Source organism: Nothobranchius furzeri, chromosome 7, assembly GCF_043380555.1.
Source record: "Nothobranchius furzeri strain GRZ-AD chromosome 7, NfurGRZ-RIMD1, whole genome shotgun sequence".
Taxonomy (NCBI): domain Eukaryota; kingdom Metazoa; phylum Chordata; class Actinopteri; order Cyprinodontiformes; family Nothobranchiidae; genus Nothobranchius; species Nothobranchius furzeri.
The window spans coordinates 42,166,747-42,187,375 of record NC_091747.1 but is presented as its reverse complement, the minus strand read 5'-3'; the positions used below and the strand labels follow the sequence as shown (position 1 = coordinate 42,187,375).

Genomic DNA, 20,629 nt, shown 5'->3' with positions numbered 1-20,629 from the left:
TATATCTGGGATATGGCAACAGTAAATATTGCTAGTACAGACATTTGAAAGACTTTTTCCTACCGCTTTAATCATTTTTATTATCAAGAACATTTACTTGCAATAAGCGTTTTTATTGTAGGCTTTTGGAACATAAAACAGATTTGAACACTTCTCCACCAGTCAAAGCTGTTGTCTTATGAGTGCAATCCCAACACCAGGTGACTCTTTAATACAAGATTTTCTTTTCTTTCCCCCAGTTTTACATGTTAAGGCATCAAGCACAGAAAATAAGCCAAACTAAAGGCAATATGCTGACCTTCTACCAAAGATTAGGTTCTATTTTTAAATACCTGCCGTTAAAAATATGTTTAAACAAATATGGCGTGTACGCTGGCATGTTAGTGAATCCCAAAGCAGAGCGGCACCTGCTTTCACAGTGTCTGTAAACATGGCTTTGAGTTAAGAGGCCAGAGAAAGTCAGGAGAAAGGGAACACATGCTTCAACGTGGGGCTAAGTTTCCCTGAAAAGCATGCAATGCATTTTCCATCATATTTACAAAGCATTTTTATTTTCTACAGAAATAAATCTTTCCATAGTTGAGACATTAAAATTTTAACATTAACAGACAAGACTGACAGAAAGACTATGTGTCCAGTTCTTTGCCAACCCATAGTCCCCCAACATAGACTTTGTTCAGATTCATTAAAAAAACACTACAAGACATACATCAAGCATTTGATTTTTTTTCTTGCCTCAAAATCATAAATTCATATTAAGTTGCCCAAATAGGGCTAAAAGTAGGCTTTAGAAAATGTTGTAGAGTCCACTATGGCAGACATGTGGAGGGTGCCAGGAGCTTTGGCACAGTTGTGTCCAGTTGTGCTCTTCTGTGGTCTTCATGTGTGTTATACGACGTTAAAGACCATGGAAAGATACTGTTCATATGAAACCTGGATCCAGCCATCCTGGTCTGTGTCGTACCGCCTGAACACATCAGTCAACCTCTGTAGAAAAGGACACAAAAACATCAGACACGCTTTCAAACCACCTAAATAATGTAGTCCATATAATCTAAACATATTAGCAAAAATATCCTGAAAACAGTATTTTTTGTGATTTAGATGTCCAGGTGTGTTTCCATTGGCAGAACTTCAAGGTAAATTCTGGGAGGGGAAACTTGATCAGGAGATACGATGGCTTGGTCCTCTCAGCTGTTTCTCCATTCAAATTCAGCCCTTTCAGGACTTTGCACAGACCTCAGCATTTTGCCGGTGCTTTGACAGGGAGTGATGTCACTGATCAGAACCAAAAAGCATCCACAGTAACATTAAAGATTTTGTTCTGTCTAAGTATATCATAATTTAATCTATTCAGAGAACAAGAGCAGCTGTGTTATGTAAAATATGGCGTTCAATGACAAGGAGAAGCTCAGATTTTCATGGCGCTTCATAAGACAATAAAGCCCTGTGAATTACGTCATCGTGGGAAAAGTTTCCCATGTTTCCCGGTGCTGGGAGTTTAGCAACCGGGATACTTTTACTCTGGTTGCAACCAGTTTATTCTGATCCAACTTGTCCAATTGTCACTCCAGGAGTCCTCCAGGGCTCTGTCCTGGGGCCAATTGATCATCAGTTGTTTTCCTCCTAGTCATATGTTTCATAAATCCAAGTCTCCATTGCTATACAGATGACACCCAGCTGTGCAATGTCATCAAACCTATGTCCACACATCCTTCCACTTTAATATATTTAACAGCAAAGTATTCCATTTTTAAAAGATGCACACCAGCAGGAAGCATAATGCCAACAAAGAGAGCAACAAAAAAAAAAGAAAATCAAATGAGCCTTTGAAACTCTCCTCAACTTTACTGACCATTAATGGTCCTGCCAAGAATTATGAGGCATTTGACTGCAAACTCCTTTTCACCAAAAGGCTTTGATGTTGCCAAATGTGGAAGAAGTTTCTGATTTCACAGCAAAAGAGAAAATACACCAGACTGCTGTCCTTAGGAGTAATTTTCATTATCATATAGAAGTCTGTATGATTATTACCTGTAATACAATACAGCATTGGATGAAGTCATCAAAAGCCACCTGTCCCTTCCTCTGGCGGTCGAACTTCTCTATCAGAGTGCCGTAGAACTGGTCTGATAGACGATAGCCTAAACACCAACAAGTATAACATCAGCAATAAAATCAACAAGTCAGAAATCCTCCACACCTTCACCATGGAGAAGTTTGGTCATTCTTTGGACACACCCAGAAAGGAGAACCGAACCTCAAAGGAGCCAAACATTCCAGAGGTTCATCAACGTGGTGCAAGGCGGAACAGCTAAATACTAAAAATGTGGCCGATCATTTACTAAAGTACAAAAACACTTTACTTTAGACTCGCTGATGCAGACAAACATGTTCTTAGTGGTTAATAAATGTTAAGCTATAGGTGTTGAGATCAAACTAATTTGGTCACACTGTGAAGCAGAAAAATATTCTGATGAAGGGTGAAACTGTCCTTACTGCTCTGACGAAGGCCAGTGTCCTCGTGTGTCTGATAAGATGCAACAAAAACATTCTCGTTTCTAGAAGCAGACGTACTCAGCTGCTCGTCTCATAATTCAGATCTTTATTATCACTGGTCTCCATAAACAAATCTGTCAACTATACGCAGCAGTAAATACTCAAAACTGCAGCTATGTTGCTCAGATAGAGGCATGTGTTTCAAAACTGTAATCGCACAAGTAGGGAGAGGGGCTTAGGTGCAGTACATTTTTACCACCTCTGGATGGAGCCCTCTGAGAAAAAAACTCGATTTCTGCTTTGAAGACATGATGCATTCACAGAATAGCAGACCTTTAAAGAGTAACTAAAGCCCAAAATAACTTTTTTAATGCTTATAAACTGTATGATTGGGTCTTTACGAACTCAATCTTTCAGTTTCTGTGCATTTTGTGACATGTTTGTGTAAACTTGATTAAATCTAGAATGTAGGTCTAAAACGCCTCAGTGCTGCCCCCTGTGGGTTAAACTGTAGCTACTGCATTTTAAATTTGTAATAGACTGGGGCCGGTACAATTTCACGTCCTGGGTACAGTCTCCTCCCACTCCCCCTCCCCCCCAGGATAGAAACTCCCATGCCACTGGGTGCCTCCTGGCAACCCCCACTTTCATAGCATTTTTAAAATAATGACAAGTGATGGAGTTACGTTTTCTGACGGTATGCAGTCCCTCTTTAATAATAAAAAAGTATAAAACTAAGCTGATTATTTCAGTCTCCCAACAAACGGTCCCTCTGATCATTAATAATGTACCATTACTGATGTTAGAGATGCTCCTGAACAGAGAACACTCAAACTAGATAAAGACAGAAAAGTTTAAATGGAGGTGAAAGTGAAAAGCTGCTCTACCAGAGTCTTCCACACAGCCTCGCAGACCGCCACCACGCCGATAAAAACGTAATACTTGGGCATACTTTGCTGCTCACCAAATCCCGTCATAGCCTGTTTGAGCTCGTTTCTGTCGATGAAGCCCGAGTTGTCCCTGTCGAAGTTCCTGAAGATGTTCTGCCAGTCCGTGATGTACTTCCACACGCCAGCGAACTCATTGAAGTTCACACCACCTTTGTTTTCCTTGTCAAACATGGCTGGAAGAGGGAAGAGGTGTGTAGGAGGAGACACTTTTTTAGTCATGAAAGGCAGTTAATGACAGTCCACAAGCCAAATTACAGCTTTTTATATGCGATGAGAAGTGGAGAGAAGAAAACATCTCTCCAACCCAATTTTCCTCTTCTAACTCTCATGCAGACCAGTCCAATTAACAAAAGGAGCCGTTGTCACAGGCTGTGCTTCTAGCTGCAGGACTATTAAACAATGGGTTTACTGCAGAAGGGAGGGGCTGGATTCACAGGGATTTATTCTTCACAAGTCACAACACACAGCTAATAACACATCCGACACCAGGAAAACAGATTTTACAGAAATGCTTAAGTGGTGTGGTCGTTTGGGTCAGAAATGTTGTTCTCAACTACACTGCAGGGCTGAAAGTTTGTTGCCTGGAGCTGCAGACTCTCGAAGATCAATATTTGGAGCCCAAGGCAGCTGCTCTTTGTGTTTCCACCATTTCCTCACAGATTAGCTTCTTGCCTCATATTGAAGGCTGCAGGTTTTCACTAAAGCAGCACTTTCTCACAAAAGATACGTCTGTCTATGCTTTAGCAACTCAATGACTTAATATGTTGTCGTGGCGAGGAGACAAATAAACAACTCGACCCTGCTCCAGACCAGCAGGCGTCAGTCAGCAGGATCTTACCTATGATGGAGCGCACCGTCACCGGGTTGAAAGGAGTCCATGTGCCTGAAAATCAGAGGGAGATGATACAATTATCTAAAGCAGGGATGTCGGAGTCATCTTGTTTCGTTAATAAACCCCACACACACACACTTTATAATTTATTCATTGTTGTTCCCACTCCTAATGTGCAATGCTTTGCATCTGTACCAATAAAGTATCACTGATGAATATCTTTATTACAAACTAATATAATTAATTAATAATAAAAACTCAAACTGTTTACATCACATTCTTCCTTTTATTGCTTTATTTTTTTGACAACTCTTCTGTTTTTGACCTAGAAATAGTCCAATCAAAACGTAAGCTCACCAATGACCTAGTCTGATGTTAGGAAACTTAAGGAGATATATGATAAAAGAAGTCATATATATATATATATATATATATATATATATATATATATATATATATATATATATATATATATAGTGGTCTTAAATCTATAAAAACATACTCATGAAGTTCTTTGTACTAAATCCCTCTCACATAAAATATTTTCTGCAGTTTTATTCTTGACAGTTTTAGTACTTTGCGCAATAAACCGTTTCAGGGCTCAGTCACTTTAAGAAAACAAGCTGGAGCTGACCACGACCACCCACCACCCACTCAGGCTACTATAAGCTGAGAAGCTCCGATACATGAGATGTGTGGGCTCAGTCAAGCCAGTGCTCCAGCCTAGATAGGTGAGAAGCAGTGTTAATTATGTTGACAAAATATTTTCGTCTTTTTTTTTTCCCATCACGAAAATATATTTACAGACGAAAATGAAACAAAATTTCAAAATAAAAGCTTGGAAAAAGACAAAGACGGTAATTAAATTGACATCCGTAGCGGTAAATGCCACGTTTTTTTGTTGTTGTCCAATAGCACGCAGAGAGAGTTTCAAAAACAATCATAAATCCCGCCCCACGACTGAGATCCGTCTATCGGTCAGACTATATATTCACATATATAGGATGGCTTGTGTGTTCAAATGCAATGTAGGGAAAAAAAGATCATGTTCGGAAAGTTTTAAAATGTTCAGTAAAGGTAAATGACAGACTGGTGTTCCTTTAGGAGCTTGTTTTAGCAGAACACTACATTAAATTAAGTCATAATGAAGTCTGAAAAATGTTATTTTCTTGCCAAGAGAGATTATACAGACTTTTGCTACTGAAACTTTTCTCAGGACAGACTAAATGATTGGATAGATACCATTTAAAATCATGATCTCACTTCCTCTTCCTTTTTCTGTACAGAACAACATTTATAGTCACGTGGAGTGATGCCATTTGCGCTGTTGAGGTATAGGAAGCGATGTCAGCATCCATTCCTAAATAAAGCACCTGATAATGAACCATATACACTCAGTGACTGATGGAAATAACACACACAGAGATCAATCAAACGATGACAAAAGTACAACAATTGAAGATGTTGAGTTTTTGGACATTTTGTATCTCTTTTCCCTCAGACAGTTACTTTTCGTCAAACAGGGACCATCTTCTATAACATGAACATAAAAGTCGTTTTTATGGTCAGAGAGAGAGAGACATACTCCTTTGGTTCAGGTGGGCGTTTTTATTTTATGGCCTGTTTCACCATCAGCTCTCAACACGCTGAATTTTATCATCAGGCCAGTGCCATCTCTGCTGAGTCAGCAGCTCTTTGTAGCAGGCAGTTCGCCACCAGAAGTAAAAGAAGACAAAACAAATGGATTCAATATGAAAAAGAATGACAAAGAGACGATATGATTTTATTTTTCCCCATTGGTTTTTATTGCGAGAGCTTGAGGCGTTTGAATAAAAGCTGCTGACTTCAGATTGTTCTCATCTCCACCTGCAGATCCTGAAGCAGCACTAAGTCTAACATCTTGCCGGTATTGTAAAAGCCTTTTCACACTCCACTGCTCAGTTTAATTATGGCAAGAACCAGCTGGTCTGAGCGAGAGATGAGGATCTTGTGTGAATAAAAAAGGTTTGAAGCACAGCTAAACGTTCACCTTCATTTTATCTGTTAAAATGTCCAAATTTGGCCCACCCACCAATAAACGCCATTACATAAAGCTGTGGTCCCCGTCCCCTTCTAGAAGGAGCTAAAAGCTACACATCATATGCCGCAGACACAAGCAAACAGCCTTGTATCGCTAACGGAAAAGTAATGTTCTATATGTTCCTCCTCACCCGAGTCTAACTTCTGAATTATCTCCTCAGCCTTCATCAGGTTCTGCAGGAGATGCTGATCGCTCATTTTAAATCAGATTTGCAGAGGTCAAGCAGGGATAAATCTCAAACCGGCAAGAATTCTGCTCTCGCAATGGTAGCACATGCTTGCCAATGTTACCACATGCCTGCCAACGCTACAATGCGAAAACAAGTCTGATGTAGCGCAAGACTGAATGCTACAATAAACGTAGCTCCAGCACACAAAAGATAAACCCCTTTTCGTTCCCCTTCCTCTACTTCCACAGTTAGCTCGAAGTTTACAGACTGACAAAGATTCAAAGCAGGTTGAGTTCAAGTTAGGTTTGTGTGCTAAGCTGAATGTGGTCATCTCGTAGAGCACATATGTCAGACACAAGGCCCGCGGGCCGCATCTGGCCCGCGGAGCATTTTTATGTGGCCCGCGAGATAAATATCAAAAATATATTAAAACTGGCCCGCTGGCCGATTTTACCGCAAAGACTTCAACTCCCATGATGCTTTGCGACGTTAGCGCGGAGCCGACGCGCCCCCTCCTTTGTGTTTTTTCCTACGTCTGCTGCCGATGTCTGCAGCTCCGCTGTTTCGGACAAACTAAACACTCCTCTCACTCAGCGCCGAGTTCACTCAGCTATTTTCTGACGTTGAAGCCCAGAAACGGAGATTCTAGCCGCTCAGTAATGTGTTCACGACTGAAAGAGAAAGTTTTCCAACTAACGTCCAGACAGAGCTGATATAACTCCAGCGAGCAGCGACACGCTCAAATCAGCATGACTCTGTTGCTGCTGTCGTGTTTCCTCCCCGACGCACACCAACGCGGTCAAGCTGCTCAGACATGTTCATCAGCACAAACCTATGTGAGCACCTGTTGTCATCTAATGTTGTCATTATTATGATGAAGATGAACAAAACAACAGGAGTCTCCTCCTCAGCTCAGATCAACCCCATGATGCAGGTATCTGGCTGGAACAGGTGAGCATCACAGTAAACCAGTGGAGCAAACTGAGCTTTAAAAATGTTGGTTTTTTCTGCTCCAAAACAAGAAAGTTAACAGGTGAGATATTGCATTTTCATTTAAGATAAAATATTTTATGTTGTTGTTGGCCCGTGAGAAAAGATTTAACCTACAGTAAACAGGAAGTGGAAAGGCTGCAGATAGATGAATAGAATAGAAAATCCCTTTATTGTTCCTCAGTGGGGAAAGCTAGACGTCACAGCAGCGATGACACTTATTACAGGAGAAAAAAAGGAGAATAAAAAATAAGAAAAATGAATAAACAAGAAAACATAAATCCTGAATAGATTTTAAAAATGCTGATTATACCACAAGTAATAAATACCACTGATGCCTTTTACTTAAAACTGACTTGCTTGTGTGTAATTTGGTTATTCCACATTCAGTGTTAATGAAGAAATAAGTTTGTTTCCAAATTTAAAGGTTCAAAATGGCATATATGTTGATAAAGAAAATGTGCAAATTTGACGTCACTTTTTCAAAAAATATTAAGTTTGGCCCTCGACTCCGTCCCAGATTTTCATTTCGGCCCGGTGTGAGTTTGAGTTTGACACCCCTGCCATAGAGCATGGTGGGAACCGGGGTGCATTTTTGTTCATTGACAGCTTCGTCTTGTGGCTGCATACCAGGTCAACGCTCTAGGCTCACGTAAATTATTTGCTTTGGTATAGAGACCAAGGAGTGACTAGGAGGAAATATAAATTATGAAAAATGACCTTATATCATCATAGAACAGGGTCAGATAGTAACGTAAGCATTTTAAGTTACTTTTAAATAATGTAACCATGTACCCCTACTCTAACTTTTGGGCCCAATCCCAATATTCGTACTATGCCCTTCTGTGAAGTACACTTAGAGGAGGTGTGCAGTAAGGATTTGAGTGCGTAGTACACAAGTGTGCCAAATTGGGACAGGGAGCATTGTGTCACCGACTGCGATGCATGCCGGGATGCCAGTCGCTGTTTGTGCTACTTTTTATAAAATTTTTATGAACAACTTTCAAACAAATTTACATTCATTGGTGTCCACATTACACCTTAGTCTAAAACATTCAGAGCATGAATAAATATTATTAATCTTTTTAAAATGAACTTTCATTTGAAAATACATATTTTCAGAAAAATAACCATCTCAAAATTCCCACGCAGCAATGGATTGTGGGTAATACACTTGCTCAGACACTAAATCAATGCAGACTTTGGCTAAATGCGGATCAAGGGTGCAAAAGAACGGAGAATCAGGACACCCTACGCACTTGCAACCCTGGCCAGAAACGCACAGCTGAAGGGTGCAGAAGTGTGAGTATCGGGATCGGGCCTTGCCGTTAGCCCAATTCAAGATGGCCGCCATAGAAAATAAACACTGTCAAACACAAAAAGGTCGTAATTAGTTAATTATACTGATGTGGCTAAAATATGTTATAGTAGGATTTTTAAACTATGTACCACAGCTTATCGATTAGCTCTGTCTGGCTCAGATCTCCATCATGAAATCTGCCTCTCATCCCAATCTTCATCTTTAAAGTGCCTCATGAAAAATGTATTTCAAATAAGCAGAATGAAGCAGTGTTGCTTCAGTGATGGAGCAGAGAAATGTGTAAAGGGCGGCACAAAGAGCAAACTGTGACCTGTCCAGCTACAGCGACTCTTCAGTTCACAAAAACCGAGCGTAAAAACGTTTCACACCAGGAGCTCGCTGTGAGGTCACCGACGCTCATCAGGTGGACTGTGGCTTGACCAGTTTGAGGGGCTCAGTTAGTGGGTGCTTCCAAAGCAAACTGGGACAATATGGCCTCTGTCCCATTCATACACTGAGCTCCCTCTCTGGAAAGAACCCAGCAGCCTGTGGTGGGGTGGAGGGAGGGAGCGAGTAACAAGGCGGGGTGATGGAAAAACAGTGTTCTGACCAAAGTGTGTCCACAAACATAACAGCCGCTTCAGTGAGACACTTGTACTTACACACTTTGCATAAGCAAGCACACACTGATATGAACTTTTCGAATCACATAATCAACGTTTAGCTACAGAACTCACAGAGAAGAACCCAAATAATCCACCACATCCCGTCAGAAGCAGGTAGATGTCTGAGCATGAGAAAGATGCAACTTAAAATCAAAAGTATAACCTATTTTTGCTAGAAATCCGTCAACTTTCCTGGAATAGAGCAAATATTTGGTGTGTAGGTAGACTCAACACATAGAGCTGGGTTTTGTCAGCTCACAAGAGATCTTTGTCTCAGATTTTATCAAGTCAACCTTTTAGTCAACCTGTCTGCAAAATATTACATGAACTACTGATTGATTTAAATTTTAACTTTCTGAAAGTGATCATTGGATGTAAACTTAAGTGCCAGGTTAAGATCATCACCACCAGCTAGTGTACCTCACAGACCACAGAAATGTCTAGAATTCAGTATGTTTTTTTGGATTTTAAATTACATTTACTATTTATAAAAATATATCAAGTTTTACATACTTTGACACTGTTTGACAGAAAATTATCATGAACCATCACACAGATTTTGATCAAACTCTAAATTCACCTTAGATGTAGGTCCACAAATTGTTTGACTCGATAAAAGAAGCTTACTTTAGCTACCCATGTACATATTCAGAGGGCATGTACGTCATGCAAGAGGTCACGAAATTCTAGCTTGGAAATCTATACATTCATCCATCCATTTTCAGCTGCTTATCCAGAGTTGGGTCGTGGGGGCAGCAGCCTAAGCCGAGACACCCAGACTTTCCTCTCCTCAGCTACTTGGGCCAGCTCTTTCGGGGGAATCCCAAGGGGTTTCCTGGCCAGGTGAGAGACTTAGTCCCTCCAGCGTGTCCATGGGTCTTCCCTTGGGTCTCCTCCCAGTTGGACATGCCCGGAAAACCTCACCAGGGAGGCGTCCAGCTGGCATCCTGACCAGATGGCCGAGCCACCTCAACCAGCTCTTCTAGATGTGGAAATCTAGACAAACCATAGAAATAGCAAAGCATTTTGCTACTGCAGGTTGGTCTACTGCAGGGGTCTTTTTTCCACCAGACACTATAGCCTCTTTTATAGACCATGCCGGCAAATCAGCGTAATATTACGACAATGGTATGTCTATAAACGCTCCATGCCACGACTGCAATTATTGATTTATGGCGCATGAATTTTGCTGCTAAACTTCAAAGTCCTCCAACTGGGGGATGTTAGGGCCCAAAAGGTTGGGGGGCTGGGCCGAAAGGTCTGGCAGGTCGGATGTGGCCTGCGGGCCACCAGTTGAGGTTCACTGTTCTAGTGCATTGTAGCCTCAGCAGATCTGCCATTGGCTTGGCTAAGTTTTGACTAGGAAAGATCACAGCGCTCCACATTTGTAAAGAGATGTCGGGAGGGTTTAGTGCCATTACAGAGCTGCAACAACAATGACATCAGCTCAGGAACGACGTTCATTTGCAACAGCTTTGGCATAAGGGTTTGGACGACTTTAGAAGACTTTTCTTTGAGACGAGAGCACACAGAGGTAATTCTTCTGTGGTGTATGGCAGACTGCCCTTTTAATGGGTTTCCATCGCGATGAGTACGTCAAGTTGTTTGTTGCTCTGATTGGTCCCAGCACTGTCTAAATGCATGCCGACACAGTTTGAAAGACAACCATAAATTTTGCCCCTACGACCGAGTTCTCTATTTGGTTTGTGGCCAGATTATATATTTACATATATAGGATGGCTTATCTGGCAAACGATATTCCACACAATCATGCATAATGGTATGAAGTACGGACTGGGCAATAAATTCAATAATAAAAAAGAAAAAAAGAAAATATGTGCGCAGGTTGGTGACATTCATGTCCCTTTAAGAAGCTGTACTAAGTCACGTGAAGACGTCCCTCATTGTAATACACATGACAGCCCCATCTTTTGTTTCTTTGCATGCATGTAGTCATCATCCATTTATCGTTTGAGGTGAAATCCTCAATATATCGTGATATTGATTTTAGGCCATATCGCCCAGCCCTAGTATGAAAGCAGCATTCCTTCAAGAAAGGTAGGCCTTGAACTCTAATTTTGTTACCAATTAAATTATTGCCATAAACTCAGTTTCTCTTTCATGTAAAAAAATAATAATAATCTATGTCCCAGGCCAACCATGAAATATTCATTCTAACATCTGAAACAAGTCCAACTGTGCAGCAGGAAGATGCTTAATAACCACTCAGATCTGCCGAATCATTACTGCTGAGTCATGCAACAGTGGTGATGGTCACAGGGCAGTGGGTCAGCAGCTCAGTGTTTTTGTGGGTTATACAATTCCTCTCCCATGACTGCAGGACACATTTAAAGACACCAGACAAAAACAACCCTGGTGACTCACAACGTTAGCTAAAAATGACTACAAGTCCACAAGGAGTCGTCCCCACCGGTCAGAACGGCCGAGCAGAGCAGAGTTTAGAAGGTGTACAATGCTGAACAAGCCCCTCCAGTTCTGCCATTCGGTCAGCAGTTTTAGTACACGGTTGTTCGTACACGTTCGAATAAGTAGAAGAGTATAAATCTGCGTGCCCTGGAGAGTGTGATGGCAGGCCAGTGTGACATCAGAAGCCAAAAAATAAAAAAATTAAACAAATATCAACATTACCGGAGTCTCATCAGGGACGTCACACCCCGGAGAGAGAAAAGGAACGAATTAGCAATGAGGTGATGAAGAACGTGATTTTAGGTGTTTGAGCCCACAGCAAGGCAAGAGGATCAGGAAAAAGCTGGCGGCGTATGCAGAGCAACAGACAGTCCTGCGTTGGAAGAATCTGTGGCTTCAGAGAGCAGCACTGCAGGACAGGACGCAGTGCAGAGTGTTCGGCTTCACTGGCTTCCTTTCATATCACAATGAGAGTAATGAACTGGCAGGGTCTGGAGAAGGAAGCCTGCTGCTTACGCTGCAAGGGCCTCTCTCAAGGAAATAGGATTTAATACATGGCCAACAAAAAAAACAGGCAATTTAACTACAAAATTTTTTAAAGGGGCCGTCATCTGTGGATTCATGCACACTAAACCACTAATCAGTATGCCGAGAAAGCGCCACTGCGCAGCTTGATGAAAGATTCTTCTGCTGCTGGGTACAACACTCCTTTTTCTCTCTCCCTCTAAAGGAAATGGGATTTTCTCAGGCCTGTGGCTGGCTGCTGTAAACAGACACGATGGTAAATGCATCTTATCTTTACGGGATGAAAAAACCAACACCGACGTGTGGTCGAGTATCTGGATGAGAAGTTTCCTGCAGCCTCTCTGCGAGTCAAGGTCCAGAGGAGGAGGTGGAGCCAGTTCTGCTTCCCAACATAAATGAAGCTTGTTGTGTGCAGAAATCCTATAGCCCCACGTTCACAGATGAGCTATTATTAAACGAAGCTCACACCTGAGGTCTTCTCGTCACTGCAGGGACAAGGTGTTTGTGTTTGAAGCTAAACTTTTCACCCGTTTCTTCTTTTCCTCTGAATAAAAATAAATCTAACTCCTTCATAAGTGAATTCATCTGCAGCACCAGGCTAAAAATATCCCTCCATGTTCATTTACTGCTGAAGATCTGATGGTAGCTCTGATCAAAAGGTGTCAGAGACAGTTTTATTGCTACAAGGAGATGGAGAGAAAATGGGTAAAAAAAAAAAAAAAAAGACCGGGAGGGGATTTAAATGAGGAGAAAGTGAATTAAAAATAAATAGGAGTGAAATTAGCTAGCTCAAACCGTTGGATAGGGCCTGCTGAAGCTCCGAGTCCGAGATCACTCCACTGCGGTCCTTGTCGACCCTGAAGAGGAAAAGACAGATTATGTATCACCTGCTTTAACTAAATCACACCCGCAAACACTCCAGCACACAAAAGCAGAGAGCATCAGCACACTCCAGAGGAAACTTTATCCCCCCTGAGAGTGTGTTAGCATTTCAACAGCCTGTAGGAATGAATAGAATCCTATGATCAGGACACACAAAGCAGATTGTACGGTCAAAGATCAGGAAGCACCCAGACCAGCTGTGTGCGTCTGTGTGTGTGTGTATACAATGTTTGATTGTGATCTTGTAGGACAGAAAACTGACAGGTTTCAGACAGTAAAACAGATTGAAGGAAGTGATGATTAAATCCAAAAGCAGCTCACATGAGCGCGTTGGAGAACCTGGAGTGTAGCATGAAAGAGTTCAGAAATGCTAGAGCTGATGAAGATCTGAATGATCTCATGAGACTAAGAAAAGGTAAAAAAAAACATTTTAAAGGGAAACTAGGCAGTTTTGGCTTGCTTTAGCATTCCCTAATGTCCGTTTGTAGAACCGAAAGCAAAACCTCTTTGCGGTGCGTTTGTCTTTTTAACACCTTAATCTAACAGCTGAAACGTCTCCCAGCTTTCATTAGTGTCTAGACGAGTGATTCATCACAAAATGAATGAACGAATGGTGTGGGTGTGTGTGTGTGTGTGTGTGTGTATAATATAACAACAATAGAAACAAAAAAGAACAGGAATAACGATAGCTATTTGTAAACAAACAGATCAGATGTGTTCATGATCTAAAACATGCAGGAAATGTGCTGGAAGCAGACTGCAGCACCAGGTAAATGGCCTGTATTTGATATAGCGCCTTCTAGAGTCCTGGAACCCCCCAAGGCGCTTTACAACACAATCAGTCATTCACCCATTCACACACACATTTACACACTGGTGGGGATGAGCTACGATGTAGCCACAGCTGCCCTGGGGCACACTGACAGAGGCGAGGCTGCCGAGCACTGGCGCCACCGGTCCCTCCGACCACCACCAGCATGCAACGTGGGTTAAGTGTCTTGCCCAAGGACACAACGACAGCGACAGACTGAGGGGGGCACGAACCTGCAACCTTCCGATTACGGGGCGAGCACTTAACTCCTGTGCCACCGTCGCCTCCAGGTATGTCAGCTAAATGTTGTCAGTCCAACCGGTGGCGACCTGTCACACTGAAGTTGCAAATGCGGTATTCTGGCCACAGGGGGCGACGGGGTGGATGGCCTTTCATTAACCATGTAAAGGTTCATTTTAGCACATACTGGCTCAAGAAAATTACTTTAAAATATGAAAAAGTTGCAAAGTATCCCTTTAACATTGCAGCAATTAAAATAATACAGAACTTACTGAACCTGTGCAAAAATTATTCATCTTGCAACAACAATACATTATAATGATTGAGTTTTTTTGCACATCCTTTTCCTTATCTCATCAGTGCAAGAATAAACGCTCCACTTATGCTGTCACGATTCATTATTCTAACTGATTTATGTTTAACTTTCACTTCCTGAAACAGAGTAGAGAATAAACAGGCTTATTTATGTTTTAAATAAATATTTACAGCCAAACAACTGACTTAGAACAGAAAATGTAACTGTCACTTTTATCATCTGTGGCTATGACAAGAAACCACTGGAACAACAGTAAAACAGTCTTTGGTTCAAGCCTCTCAAATGTTGGTCTAATTAGTTTTAAGATTAAATTAATAAAATTTTAATGATTAAAAATTCATTAAATTGCAAAAATAAAAATAATAATAAATAAAAAACTAAAAGCTACAAGAAACCAAGGAAAAGATAACACTATAGTATAACCTATTAAAAGTCTGGGATTTGTTTCTCTAGACTGGTAGAACAAAAACACAATCTAGGATATTTCCAGGAAAGATGGTCAAACAAACGAGCTCTTCAGCCGTTTTTGCATCTCCTGATTAAGCCACATTAATGCTAAATTGGTTTATACTTTGACTATTAGAACAACTACAGTTACAAAGTGTTTTCTGGCTGACACAAAGACGTGTGCTGACAGGAGGAGGGCAGACTGAGGCAGAAGTAACAATCCTCACACTTTTAAATTCAGATTCGTCAGATATTTGTGACTCAGTTGCTCCTTAGCAACCAGTGTTGACTCAGCTCACTCCACAAACATTCTGTGAATACCAGCAGAGATGGGGAAGCCCTCAACACACACACACACACACACACACACACACACACACACACACACACACACACACACACACACACACACACACACACACACCTGAATGTGGGCTGAGTTTCTGCAGCTGTGATGCGTTACTGGGCGGTGATATCTCATCTCACAAGCTTACGTGGCTTTTCTATACAGTCATCAGCTATGTGTGTGTGTGTGTGTGTGTGTGTGTGCCGCTCCTACAAGTTAAATTAGGAAAAACAAACACAAACCAGCTTGGTCTGCTGGATGAAGAGAAGAAAAAAAAAACAGAAAAATCTCAGTAAATGAACCTTTTGTCATTGTTAAGAAGAGTGGTTTGGGTTGAGCACCCGTCCTTTCCCAAACACACAGCTGATTTAGTCAAAGGTGTGTGTGTGTGTGTGTGTGTGTGTGTGTGTGTGTGTGTGTGTGTGTGTGTGTGTGTGTGTGTGTGTGTGTGTGTGTGTGTGTGTGTGTGTGTGTGTGTGTGTGTGTCATAGTAGAGGAAAGTGCCCTTTTTTTAACTTTTGATCTTTCAACATGATCCCATCCAGGTTTTGAAATTATTCAAATCTGACCTCAGATGTGCAAAAGTCACATGATGTGTCACCATGTCGTCATCTTTTTAACAAAAATAAAGCCAAAAAGAAATTTCTGGGTGAGAAAAACACTCCTGCAGCCTAAACAATAAGCGTATCAGCCAGGTGCTGTTGATCTAATGTATTGATTAATACACACTGAGGATCAGTTAAAGCATGAGTCAGAGCAGTTTGTTCGTCTGGGGCATACAAGTGTGTGTTAACGCTATGCAACAGAGGAGAGACATCAGTCTGAACTGACCCTATAGATGCAATCAGTGTTTTCAAGGTCAAATCTGTGAGAATGACAAAAAAAGAAACAAGCACTCCATGTTTAGAAGGTCAACAGGTAGAAAATTTCTTTGCTCTAAAAGCATCGGGCTCATTCCACCTTCAGGGCTTCTGGCTAATTTAACTGGACCTTCGCTGCATAAGTGTCCATTTCACCTGGCCAGCCCTAAAGAACCATTTTCTGACCATTTCAGGGATCATACGAGTACCTGAACTGGCGTAAGTACACAAAAAGGACCAGTAGAGTCGCTGGGCGGGAATTGTGGTTAGCTCATGGTTTTAACTCAGTAGGAAATGACCAGCAGACACCACCAAACATGTTGACACTATGAGACCTACGGACCAAAGTAGAGAGGTTTACCCATAATGCACAGCTGGGTTTGGCGGAAACCTGACAGCTCATACCAGCACGGTGGTGAAAGGCTGAGGCTGAGTCCACCATGAACCCCTCTGTAGACCAAAGAGCCTAGCATGAGTCCATCTGTAGGACAGCTGAGGTTTGGACCAAACTGGGTCATAAAACAGAACAATAATCCAAATGCAGCAGCAGCAGATCTACAACAGAAGGACTCAAAATCCAACTAATCTAAGTGAAATGTAATGAATACAACATTTTATTCATGTCCTAGAAGTAAAACTCCACATGTGAACAGGACATCCTTTACCTCAATCCTCTACACTTCCTGTTCTTCCACCTCTCATCTTCTTTACATGAACACACTCTGCCTCAGGCACAAGCAAAAAAAAAATAAATAAATAAAAGGATGGTGAAAGCATCATTAGAACTCCTTTTTGCACGCTCAAGAGACACCATCTGGCATTTGCATCCTCAAACAGAGCTAGAATGCATCACAACAGAGATAAAGTTGTTGTTTTTTTTTTTAAATAATAAGCCGAGACGGAGTCAGATTTTCCCATGTTTCGCTTTTTCCTATTAGACAGTCTGGATGGAATATGAGGCTGGGAAACACCCGCTCCGCTTTCCACATAAAAACTCCCAAAATAGAAGCAGCATCGTTGCAGAAGGATGACTGGCTTATTCCAACTTTTCTTAAGTTTAAGTAGATCTGAGCTGAGCTCAGATTAGCTTCTTGTAGCAACACGTGTGTGTTGTTGGGCAATTTTAACATTTTGTTGTACCATCATCATTGTTTGGAAAGTAGGTGAAAGGGAAAGATGATTCATCCCACATTACCTCATGGGACCAATCCCAATCAATAGACTGCAGTCCAGTGGTACACTAGAAGGAATAAAAACCATTATTCTTTTAAAAATGAGCCTTTCCCTTTTATGTCGTCCAATTACACTCAATTTAAAAAGGATAAAAATATGGTTATAGAGCTTTAATTTAATAGATTTCTAACAACTATCCCACTGTGAGTCATAGATAAGTGTGTGTGTGTGTCAAAAACCTGCCTCTGATCACATGACCAAGGGAATTCCAGTACAGCTCTGCCAGATTTACACACAAACACAGATGAGGCTGTGTGTGTGTGTGTGCGTGTGCGTGTGTGTGTGTGCGTGTGTGTGCGTGTGTGTGCGTGTGCGTCAGAGACTCTCCCTACACTCAGGACTGTCATATCGCTTGTGTTTGTTTGACATTTACGCTGAAGATGACTTTATGTGTGAAGACGGTGATGAGGAAGGCTGTTCCTGTGACAGCGAAACAAAATGACAAGCGTGTGGGGATGAAACAGAGGGCAACAGCCGGCACACATCTGTACATCTGAGGTTGTTGCTTCACATAAATAATTTGTTAATAATGGTTGAAGCATCTGAACGCCTGCAGCATCTCGGTGGTGATAGAAATGGATCCTCTGCAGTATTGCATAACTATATTGGGCTTAATGTGCAGGGGCCAAATCAACATGTCCCTCACTGACTGTCACAGCCCGTGACACATACCTGAAGCCTGTTAGTGAAACACTCTCAGTTTAGATCCTTTCATTTATGATGAGATTTTTGTCTGGTGTTAGGCATAAATAAGTTCAGAAGTCTGGGTAAAGTGAATTCTGTGAAAACGTGACGCCTTCAAGGACTAGTGGAGGTCCTTGTATTTAGATTTTAGAACTTCCGTGGCTCAAAAGCGATCAGCTGATTCAGAAGAACACAATCTAAAGCCTTTGCGCCACTTTTACAGTTGCAACACAAAAGACTAGGAAGGTGAGGGGTTGAGAGACGCTGGAGGAAACGCTGGTATTTCCTCTCTCGTGTCACAAACAGCACTGCGGACCTGTGTTCCGAGCCTAAAGCAGTTAAAAGGACACGAGAATAAGAGACAAAGACTCAGCTGTCAGAGACAAAGGCTGAGCTGTCAGGAATATTTGTTGCAACACCACCCAGCCCCGCTGCCTTCCTCTTCCTCTTCCTCTTCGCGCTTCTCACGACAGCAGTTTTCACTGCGGGGCGAAACAAACCCGCCTTCCCCGCACTCACCTCTGGAAGATATTCCACAGGAAACTCTGGTCCACAGGAGGGTTGCCTTGCGGGTGAGCTCTGTACGGACTGTGATACGCCATGTTTTAAAGATAAAAAGGTGTGCTCCGTCCTGGAATAAAACTACAAACAAGTACACCGACTGTCCTTTTTCTGCTGCGGCTGTAGTTTCTCTCAGCTGCTTCACTCACACTTCACCACCCGACCTTAAAAATGCCTGCCTCCTCCGCGCGCACGGGGGCGTGGCTTGTCATTCACCATGCGTTACGTCATGGTCCAATTTTTATTTCAATTGGTTAAAAATAATGCATTAAATTTTTCAAATTTGTTAACAAATATTTGTATTTTGGAGAATGTAAAAGACTCGAAGTGCATCATACGTGAGGCTAACATGAACTGACAAAAAGTGGTAGCAGTAGTAGTCTGTGATGTTCAATTTATGAATATAACTGAATTATGATGGCCATTACTCAGCAGCCAATTGATATGGAGCCTAAGTCACGCCCATCTGGATTCCTTATTGCAAAAGAAAAAAATAAATAAATAAGAATGGAAGTCTATGGACCAATAAAAGTTTTTTCTGACCCCAGTTATTACTGGCAAATAAATCTGAAAGTAAAAGAAGATGTAAACACGTCCGTTTTCTAAGTAAACGTAAAGGTACACCATGCAAATTTTTCATTTACTTGAGCCAGTATGTGCTAAAATGACCCTTTACAATCATGTCATTCTCAGACCCCTACTGCCCTCTGTGGCCGCATACCGCATTTGCAACTTCAGAGTGCCGATTTGGTCTGTTGGAATGGAAAAATTTGAGCTGACATACCAATATATTAGGGCTGGGCAATATGGCCTAAAATTAATATCACAATATATTGAGGATTTCACCTCAATAACGATAATTGGACGATAACTACAGATATGCGCAGAAACAAAAGTTGTCCAATAGATGGGGCTGCCACATGTATTACATTGAGGAACATTTTTACGTGACAGTGATACAGCTTCATGGACATGAACGCTGCCAACCTACACACATCTTTTCATTTTTTTATTATCAAATTTATTGACATGGGAAAAATTATCACGAGTCAGAAATTTTGATTACAATAAATTTTTGATTTATTGCCCAGCCCTACTATTTATACATACATACATACACACACACACACACACACACACACACACACACACACATATATATATATATATATATATATATATATATATATATATATATATATATATATATATGTGTGTGTGTGTGTGTGTGTGTGTGTGTGTGTGTGTGTGTGTGTGTGTGTGTGTGTGTGTGTGCGTGTATAGATAGATAGATAGATAGATAGATAGATAGATAGATAGATAGATAGATAGATAGATGATAGATAGATAGATAGATAGATAGATAGATAGATAGATAGATAGATAGATAGATAGATAGATAGATAGATAGATAGATAGATATCCTATTATTGCTTTACATTTTAATCATGTGTGTCCATTTACAAAAAGCAACATGATTTACAATTCTGTTGGAATCCAAAGTATTTTGTTTTGACAGTTTTCACCCACTGAAATTATTATTATAAGATATATATGTGATGAAAATCTTTACAAGAAAAATACTTGTTAAAAAAGTTAAATGCATCTCTGTTTTATCCCAGCTATGAATCTGGGTCACGCCATCACATGAAAGTCTCATCATTTGAGTTGTTTAATTTCATTTCAGAATACAAAACATCCGTGTGTACCAGCAATGAAGTTATGCAACAGCTGAATAAAACTAATTAGTTAGAAGAAGAGTTTATTATTGGTGTTTCAATTATTTTTGGATCAACACCATCGACATATAAA

At 41.1% G+C, this 20,629-nt stretch overlaps 1 protein-coding gene across 1 annotated transcript; it reads right to left on the bottom strand.

Annotated features, from left to right (window-relative positions):
* Positions 1–92: 92 nt before the first annotated feature.
* Positions 93–19,039, bottom strand: pdcd6 (programmed cell death 6). Its single transcript, XM_015954966.3, has 6 exons — positions 18,776–19,039; positions 13,233–13,294; positions 4,288–4,332; positions 3,464–3,622; positions 2,035–2,144; positions 93–987 (listed from the first exon to the last, which is right to left on the bottom strand). The coding sequence occupies exons 1-6, from the start codon at positions 18,856–18,858 to the stop codon at positions 889–891; spliced, it is 558 nt and encodes a 185-aa protein (XP_015810452.1). The 5' UTR covers positions 18,859–19,039; the 3' UTR covers positions 93–888.
* Positions 19,040–20,629: the final 1,590 nt, after the last annotated feature.

Excerpts from the sequence above, each read along its gene's own strand:
- pdcd6 (XM_015954966.3), bottom strand. The coding sequence starts at position 18,858 with ATGGCGTATCACAGTCCGTACAGAGCTCACCCGCAAGGCAACCCTCCT. Across the intron at positions 13,295-18,775 it reads CTGTGGAATATCTTCCAGAG|GGTCGACAAGGACCGCAGTG; the intron begins GTGAGTGCGGGG and ends TTTCCTCTTCAG. Across the intron at positions 4,333-13,232 it reads TCAGCAGGCCCTATCCAACG|GCACATGGACTCCTTTCAAC; the intron begins GTTTGAGCTAGC and ends TCTGATTTTCAG.